Here is a 9,426-nt window from a genome sequence, read left to right on the forward strand (position 1 = left end):
GACCACGGACGATGGGATTGAGCCCCCAATCCTGACACTACCAAATTAAATACTGTTCTTTGTATCGTGTCCAAGTGGTGCCACGAAAATTATTTATTTATTAATAGAAATAAATTTAAATTTCTGGTTTTTATAACACCTCAACGTAAGTTGCCCTCATTACCAGGCATCACAATTGACTCGCGTTTGATTTGTGCCAGTGATAGTCTATCTTTCATTGGCGTTCACCTCGACGCAAACCCTAAGTTCGTTAACCATATTGCTCATATTAGAAAGATGGCAACATTCAGTATTCGTGTATTGTTTAAAGCACGCTCATATTTTTCTCATCAGACCATTCTTTCTTTTCGCTTCGCGTTCATTTATGCTCATATCAGTTATGGCATCGTATCATGAGGAAATACTTATCAGTATGATCTTTCATCCCTTGAGCCCTTACAAAGTCGAGCTATTCGGATTATTGTTCACTGTCCTCGCGACGGCAACGCCTCTGCTCTTCTTCGTTCCAACAGCATCCTTAATATTAATAACTTGTTTCGGTTTAATCTAATTTTGTTGTTGCCTTAACCAAATAACAAATATCAACTTTCTATCAATTTTATTGATTCTGAGCTTTTAGTAAATACCAACTGTACCAGATTTGCTGTTAACAATAATTTTTTGCTACCCGAGGTTTCTACTAATTACAGTAAATAATCGTCATCCTTTTGCGCGATCACATCATGGAATCATTTACCTATAATACGTTTCTAAAATACAAAGTTTCTTTAATCTCTTTCATGACCTCATTAAAAGACTCTTTGTTAAATTTTTGATGTTCTGGCTTGTTGAGTTGGACTAGATTTGTGTTCTTATACAATATTTATTTCTCAATGTCATTTTTTGTTTTCATGCGTTTTTATGTTTTCTATTCCGTCTTGCTTACTGTTCTTTCTTACTTGATATATTTATTCTGTTGTTGGCACTGCTGCTAATCCTTGCATTGTTTAGCTGTAATCGTCAACGAGGGTCCCGTTGCAGTCTCGTACCTTGGGACCCTCGTCTGTATATCTTACATGCTGTAATGACATACGATGTAGTAATAATAATAAACTGATTTGATTTGATGGGCGAGTGTTTGCCTTGTGGCAAACGTCCAATTAACGCCTTTGTGGTGTTGAGACGTAACACTGGCAGCTCAACAATATTTGACTTTACAAAAGCATCTACAAAGGCTAGAGAAAACCAAACATTAGTATTTGCCTATCGATTTGCCTTTATTGGTGTACCTGCTCAACAGTGGTATTCATAAAAATGTCGACGGTGAACAGCAGCAGTTGTGTTGGTGACAAAACTAGAAGACCTTGTCCGTCTCTCTTTAGCGCACGTGGTCATATTCTCGCCAATGCCAAAATTGTTTCGATTGTTTAAAAAAGTTCGTATTAAATCTTTTTCTCCACAGAGGTGCGCCTCAAGAAGATACAGAGACCTTGTCAAAGCAAGTACCAAACAAAAGTTTTGGACCATAATTATCTATAACCAGCTGCTCAACAGTATTTTGGACCCGCTGTATCTCATTTAGATTTCAGAGAAACCCTTTAATATTTCATTTGGTATATGCATTTGAACAATAAAATGAAGAAATAAAGCAATAAAACATTCTTGCACAAATCTTTATTTCGCCACTATTGAAGGGTTGATGAGCTACGGAGCAGACTAATGGTCTTTAGCTCCATTGGTCTACACATACACACACGCACATGGACGCACATGCTCACACATACGCACCCCCCCCCCCCTTGCTAAAATGCTAAAATGCTAAAATGCTGTGCTAAAACACGCATACACACGCACGCAGACGCTCGCGCATGCGCACACACACATACACACGCACGCGCACAGAAAGACAGCGCATGTCAAATTGAAGGCTCCGAACACAAATTTCCAGCGAAGCCCAGTCTCCATACTCGGAGAGAGTACACGCAGCGCTTCCGGCAATGAGGTTAGTTTGCTTGCGTCATCGATTCACCTTGCGCCGCCGTCCGCAGCAGCTTGCGTCGTGGCAGCGCTGTCGTTTATACTGGTTGGACCAATGTTCGTAACATTGATAATGACACCGGGCTGCGTGGAGATGAGCAGGTAAAACAGTACTTGCGCATACTTAGACAACTCCCAAATGAGTTTCTGCGTGACCTTTTTAAGAGTGCCCCAAAGCATCAAGTTTCTACAGCATGAATTTACCAATGCTTGCTTTATTATTTTTCTACCAAGTTTTATTTCTGTGTACGCGACTGTTTTGAAACAACGCATTATTCAAATCGCCAGAAAGCTTGAGCACCAACAAAATTGTTGTCGGTAATAGCGTAAGGAAGTACATGTAGGGAATAACGATTTTTTGGGGGTTACAAGAAAGTTAATGCACGAACGTCGCACTCGAGGTACATCTTGGCGATGAAAAGGTAAATCAGCGAAGAACATAGTGGTCAGCCGCGTCTGACAATTTGCCGCCGTCTTCTTACACTAAAAAGCGGTACATACACATTACAAACACGATATCCTTGCGAAAAAAGTGCTCGTTTGTGGCAAAAAATAACCACCTTCAGCAAACTCTGCTGCCATTTTGTTTAGGAGTGAACTTACGTAATTTTGATAAATTTACTTTATTCGATCACCGTATGGCAAAGACCAGCAACCAGTGCCTGTCATTTTGTGAAATAACTGCCCAGCAGATTACAAAAGAAAAGAAGAAGAAAGCTGCCATAAGTGAATGTTCCTTCTTCATCGGGGTAGGTCCGTGTCCTTCCAGAGGTCCATGACGTCACTACCGGCGGTCTTTGCAGCGATCAGCTCTTTCATTCTTGTGACCTGCTCCGACGAAAAGTGGTTTTTCCAGTCTCCCACAATGCCTTTCCTCACAAAATCTCCTTTGATCGGCTTCGAGAACATTTGTTTCATAGTTTCGACTGCCGACCTCATCGATTCGGGCAGTTCTTCTAAAGGCGTGCTGATCATTTGTTTGGCCCATTCTCCCAATTGGGAATAAAGTTTTCTCATGGACTTGAGGCTAATCGTGTCGAGAACCTTGTCCAAAACTTCCGGGTGCTGCCTCAGCCTGTCGCCGTACTGCTGCTTGTCGACGAAGTCGGCGATCTTCAGCACACAGCCACGAGAGTCCTTCTTGAGCTCCTCGTACGTCAGGAACAGCACGTTGTCGTCGCCGCGGTGTTCGTACCAGGACAGAAGGTGGGCGAAGTAGTCACCGTAGTCGACTTTTCCTTCAACGAACATGTCGAAGTACTCGTCGAACGTACCGTCGAAAAGCATCGCGTGGAAGCTCTTCACGTGGTAATAGGCCGACACGCAGCAGTCGTAAGGGTTGCGGGTTATGTAGACGTACTTGGCCTGAGCCGAGTAAGGGACCTTGTTGAACGGCAAGTGGGTCTTGATGGCCCCGGGCCGAGGCATAACGCGCGCGACGTCGGCTCCCATGAAGTCCAGGAACGGACTGCTGCTCAAGAATTCCATGATGTTCGCTGGCGCCGCGCCGTCGCGCAGTATGCTGTACACGATGTGCTGCATCCAAGTGGTGCCGCATTTCGGGTAACTCGCAACGAAGAGGTCGCCGTCTAGCGGCGTGTAGGATAACGCGGAGCGCACGTTTTCCTCCGGATACCCCACGTTGAGGTACACTCCCTCCACATCTCGGTAAAGGTTTTGAGAGCCTGGTTCGAATGCCTGCAACGAGAAATAAATTTGACCGACATCAGAGACCAATTGTGGCAGGTCGACCCCGCTAAGCGGAAGTGCGTTCGCTCAGTTTTCCGAAGACGAGTGTTGATGGGTGTTGATGAATAGCCGAGCTGCCTGCTTTGAGCATGGCCTCCGAGACCGGGTGGCGCGCACTGCACAGCTTTAACACCCATCGGTCCTCGTGAAAGTAGACAGTGCTTTGAAATCGAGGGTTCGACGGAAGCCCGTCTGGTCGGGATGAAGCATTGAAGAAGTAAAACGAAGGACACCGACCAGATTGTGAACAGATTGTGAACAAGGCTTCCGTAGCGAAGCCGAAACGTCTTTTAGATTTGTTTCATTTTTTAGCACTTCTATGTTGGTCGGTGTCCTTCGTTTTACTTCTAGACAGTGCTTTGCATAATTCGCTCCCGTATACCACGTTGAAATGAGCGTTGCACCCCATGACAGAATAATTTAATACTTGAATATAGAATTAAGCGAGGACTGCTTCCAATAATTATGACTGTAGGTCTCTTCTCTACAGGTCTTGAAAGCGGTTCATACAGTTCACCGGTAACGGACACCGCCGGTATAAGACGGCCTTCTTATTGAAAGCACGCGCTAAGCAAAATGGGCGGCCGTCTCCCTCGGTGTACGTGCCATTTCTCATCGACTCATCTGTATGCTTCCAAAAGTCGGTCACACACAGGCCTATTTGTCGATCACACATGGTGAACCATGGGGGCCCGAAAAAGAATTTGAATTTGCATTTATTTACTTCAACTACATAAAATCTCATGATGATGCAAGGACAAAAGGCAATGCGAGCCTGACAGAGGTCCTTCATTCCGCCTAGTAGCAGCAGTACAGCGCACATAAGAAATGCACATTTGCTACAAACAATTTTAGTGATTAAACAAAGAATTGCGCTTGATGTGTACAGAATATTCATAGTTTAGGTAATAGTAATGTCGAGCTTGCACGCAAGACAGCATATGTGGGCGACCGTGGAGAATCATAACCCAATTTCCAGCGAAGCTGTTTCTTTCGAACAGTTGCAATAACAGTTTCAGTTTCCTGTTATTATATCGCACACTTTAACAAGTTGCCTGTATATGACTGTGCCGTATGAAACCTTGCCCTCATGTAATGCTTTGGAGCATTTATTGTTGGGAACATCTAAAAACCTAAACCAAGTAATTGGTCAGCACACATGTTACTTCGCCATAACAATTACCATGATGTCCTTTCTCCCTCCCCTCAATTTCGGCTAGATTTGAAATTGGTTGAGTTCACAGTTCTCCAAGGGCAGCGGGATAAATTATGCTTCCTTCGTAAAAGACATTCATAAAGCTCCGGATCACCTGCATGCGTAATTTACTGCAAATGCCATAATTAGTACCCTGTCTTTGAAGTATAACACGCCCTTTATTTTCGCCAGGTATAAACAATGTGTCTTGTTTAGGTCACCGAGGACATCGTTGAAACTAAGTAGGAACGTGTTATAGGACGCCTGAGAATAGGGAAATAAAAACCACGGCTCAGTAATTATTTGCAACGCTTCTAACTGGACAAGGATCGTACAAATTTTGTCGCGCATTGTCTTTGTCCCCTTTCCACAAAATATAGACCTGTTGTAAACTATAGCTATGTGGACGCTGGAAATCATAGCTGACAGCGGCCATACCGCGCGCTGTAACCCTTGAATAAGGCGCTGTGTCCCGTCTCCTTCCTTGTTTCTGTGTGTGTTCGCGCCGAGTACCCAAGATGAACTTGAATAAGACTTTTTTTTTATTTTTTACAGAGGCTGTGCTTGATCTAACCACATTTAACTTCGCACAGTGAGTTTCCATATAGCGTAGCACCAATTTTCGCTAAATTTGGTCTTGGCTGCTTTTATAGTTCTGCCAGGGCAGCGGGCTCAGTTCTTCCCAGCTCATTAGACACGCTCACCACACTCTAGAGGGCTGGCATGCGCAATTTATTGTGGAAGCCCCAATTACCCATCTATTTTCAACTATATTATATACCTAAGCACCACCCGTTACCGTGTCCTTGTAGTTCCCAGACATAAAGAAGCTGCCTCCTTTAGTTCAGTGATTAATAAGGTTGGTAAAATTAGAGCAAGGTGGATCAAGGTGGATTGCCGTAGAGTTGGGAAGGACACGTGACAATGTATGACGTCACGATTCATGGACCTAACAAATGAATTAGAGAAGTCATGATGCTTTCGTATTGAAATCACGCAAGGATACTCAAGTGACTGACAATTTTTCCTTTTTCCTGGGTATGCAGCGATCTCGCGATACATTGGAAAGGGGCGTCGCTGCGCGCTTGCGCCCCCCCCCCACCCTATACAGCGGGCTTTCACACAGATTAACACTAAGCCCGCATGTCCGTTGCAAGAAAGAAGCGATCGACCGCGACCGGACGCGCCCAGCCAGGCAGCGTGGCAACACCGGCGTTATGTTGAAACCAGCCACGTGCCGATTATAAGCGATAAGCCGGCACTGAAAGTGGATCGAAGCGCACCGTCGGCTTCCATTACAACGGGAATGCGTGCTTCGTTTTTTTGGAAACGCTGTTGAGAGCGTGGCAAGCCATGCGCGCAGTGAAGCCTTTCCCTTCCCTTCCCTTCCCCCCTCTCTATCTCTTTTTATCCCTCGAGGACATTAAAGAAACACTAGAAGGTGACGTTATGAAAAAGTTTCATAGGGTGTTTGCGAGCATGCTCTACAACTCTTCTACTCAAGTACATGTATAGTAAGATGTTTTTATTTTATTCAGCATTTTTTTTAGACACAGTGAAGGTCTTGGATGGCAAGGCTAAAGGCAGAACATTGTCTGCCTGACTAAGGCCCTGTCACCTATACATTGCTCAACGGCAAGGTAGCATATCATAAAATATAGTATACACACATATCAATAGCGTCGATTACACATACACAGCATACATTACAAACATACGTGCATTAAATACAAGAATCATTGTACAATTTTCTAAGTAGAAACATTTTAGGTCCACCAGAGTGATATGAATACGACAAGAAGTTTTATATATATGTATATATACAAGCACAATATGAAACCGACTTAATATAGTTATACATAAAACACATAAGAAACCAATTAGCACAATGTCAATAAGAAAGGTAAAGCAAATGTCTTTTCATAGCACTTTTAAAGCAGTTTAATGATGTGAAGTTAAATATACTGGACTAATTGGTTACCTATTGGCATTTCAAAAAAAAAAGAATGATAGCAAATAGGAGGACTGCGAATTGTATGCCGTTGGTCTCAATAGTTTAAGATGCACCACTTTGCCTTTAGCTTGGTTCAAGTTACGTGAAACATACGGTATAACTTGAAGTTACGGATGTCGTCTTCATTTATGTCGCTCATTACACATACGAAAGAATAACATGCAACAAAAATACAAAGATGCTTTTGAACCTGTGCAGTAGCCATTTCCTTGCCGCTTTTCTCCTCGCGTAAGTGTGGTGGAGATGCCACGGCAAACCGATGTCAAGGGCTGTTCCTTCAACCTGTGACAGACGATAAGCGTACAAGAAGGCAAACGTTTGAACAACGAGCTGGTACAGACGTCGACAGTATATAGAGGGTGTCACAGCTGCCATGCACCAAGATTTAAAAATATGCAAAAGCCACGTAGCTGGACAGAACCAAGGTAACGTTGTTTGCTGTCGCTTGGAGATACTCAGCGCATTTTTGGATTACGTCCAATTTCATAATTAGTTTTCTATAATTATTCAACTTCTCAAGTATTATAGTTAGGTGAAAAGTGACAATGGAAAATTGCAGAGCAACATGAAAAGCTCCCGACACAGCTTTCTGTTGGTCATTACGCGCTACATAAATGTGTTTTTCCGAGCGTGAAAGAAGCCCGAGAACACGCGCAAAATTCCTCGAGCGGCCAGTCGCGCGGGTATTCGGGCGCCATCTCGTTCCTCTAGAGAAAACTGCTCCTCAAAAAGGTTCCATAGTTTGACACAGATAATGAGAGGATAGCAGAGAACGTGCCGAAAATTTACTAAGGCCAGTTAAAATAGAAAAATCGGCGGAGTTGCCCTTTAAGTGCTGACGCATTTCTCTCGAATTTATCGCTAAATCGTCGCTAATTCTTTTTTCTCCGTTGAGCGTTTCATTGCATTATATTTCACAATGATACCCCAAGGGACGGCGATCGGAGAAATGTATATTTGGTAGAACGCTTTCTTAAGGGACCAGTTGGTACACATCTCGCTCGGAACCGAGCAAAAGAGAAAATGCGCGTAAACCCAACGCAGTCGCCGGAAGAAACACATACTCTTTAAGAACACTGAGTGAAAAAAAAGAACAGAAAAAAGAACACATACAAGAAACATGCTGTGGTGTCGATGCCGGAGAATGAGGTGAAACAAACCTTGCGGTAAGATGAGCCGAGCTGCCGCGTCAGCGCGCGTCCGGGTTCTGTTGGCCGGCAAAGGGAGGGTACCACAGCGCCGCAAGAGCTGCTGCTGGAGAAAGCCCGAGTGAACGTCACGCCCACAAGCCACCAAGCGCTCCGCGAGATAGTTTAGCGAGTGTGTGTGTGTGTGTGTGTGTGTGTGTGTGTGTGTGTGTGTGTGTGTTTGTGTGTGTGTGTGTGTGTGTGTGTGTGTGTGTGTGCGTGTGTGTGTGTGTGTGTGTGTGTGTGTGTGTGTGTGTGTGTGTGTGTGTGTGTGTGTGTGTGTGTGTGTGTGATTGTGAAGAGGAAGCGGCGCTCGAAAGAGAGCAACAGCACTCAAAATGGGGGAGAGCGTAGCCTCCATGGTCGGGGCCTTCGAGATGGCACCACCGGTTCGCCGTGTGATCTCGGAGGCCACGTTCATTGCATTCTCTTTCCCGTGGAAACCGCTATAACTGCGTCACAAGCTTAGCGTCACTTCCTGCGCGCTCGCGGCCTGAGCGACGACGGCTCGCGTGCGATTCTGCGTCGCGGGGGGGGGGGGAGGGGGGAGGAGAAATAACTTCCTCCACGTTCGGCGTCAAGGACGCCGCGATTACCGCGTTTTCTCGAATACACTGACCACCTTCGGGCCGATGGTCGTGTTGTACTTCAGAAGGCGACGGTATTTAGCCAACGTAATTCGAACTTCAGGATACACTGGCCGATGCTTTGAATTTTAGGTAGCAGCAGATCGAACGACGCGGCACGAAGGAGCCCACGGGAACTCATGCCTTATATATGTCATACAACATTCATGACGTGTGACTTCCTGGTACATAGCTAGCTGCAGTTTAGGCTATAGCAGTGCAGGATTCCCTTCTTGCGCTTGATAAAGCTTTGAGTGTATTCGACAAAGCATTCTTCAGAACGATACATATGTCGATATATTTACCAGCTTCTGGTGGATTCATCCGGCGGCATTTCGGCCGTCACTGGGGTGGAAAGGGGCGGGTGGCCGTGACTACAGAGTCGGCAGGAAGCAGGAGTGTGACACGGCGTCATTTAATGTGCCTTCTCTATTCAAAGAGGCAGCTGCAGCTACACGAGCAATGGTTTGTACGGAAAACAAGATGAAGCAAAACGAAGAAGTGCTAGCAGGCCAGTTTCAAGTAGCTTGTGTGCTTATGGGGTCGCTCGTGCGCCGCGTTAGCGTGCGTGCGATTTGTCGCAAAAGCGCAGAAACAGCCGCTCGATTTTGACGCCGGCGCCTGCAGTCGTTTCCTGCA

The 9,426-nt window shown here is 45.1% G+C and overlaps 1 protein-coding gene across 2 annotated transcripts; it reads right to left on the minus strand.

Moving 5' to 3' along the window:
• Nucleotides 1–1,790: 1,790 nt before the first annotated feature.
• On the minus strand, nt 1,791–8,415 carry LOC135896508 (sulfotransferase 1C2-like). Of its 2 annotated transcripts, none has more exons than XM_065424946.2 (3): nt 8,088–8,415; nt 7,165–7,256; nt 1,791–3,714 (listed from the first exon to the last, which is right to left on the minus strand). In XM_065424946.2, exons 2-3 carry the CDS (start codon nt 7,177–7,179, stop codon nt 2,758–2,760), a joined length of 972 nt encoding a protein of 323 aa, XP_065281018.1. In that variant the 5' UTR covers nt 7,180–7,256; nt 8,088–8,415; the 3' UTR covers nt 1,791–2,757. The 2 variants fall into 2 exon arrangements, with proteins under 2 accessions (XP_065281018.1, XP_065281010.1); XM_065424938.2 differs by having other exon boundaries at nt 1,792–3,714; nt 8,135–8,414.
• Between the last annotated feature and the right edge of the window lie 1,011 nt (nt 8,416–9,426).

This window comes from Dermacentor albipictus, chromosome 1, assembly GCF_038994185.2.
Source record: "Dermacentor albipictus isolate Rhodes 1998 colony chromosome 1, USDA_Dalb.pri_finalv2, whole genome shotgun sequence".
Classification (NCBI taxonomy): domain Eukaryota; kingdom Metazoa; phylum Arthropoda; class Arachnida; order Ixodida; family Ixodidae; genus Dermacentor; species Dermacentor albipictus.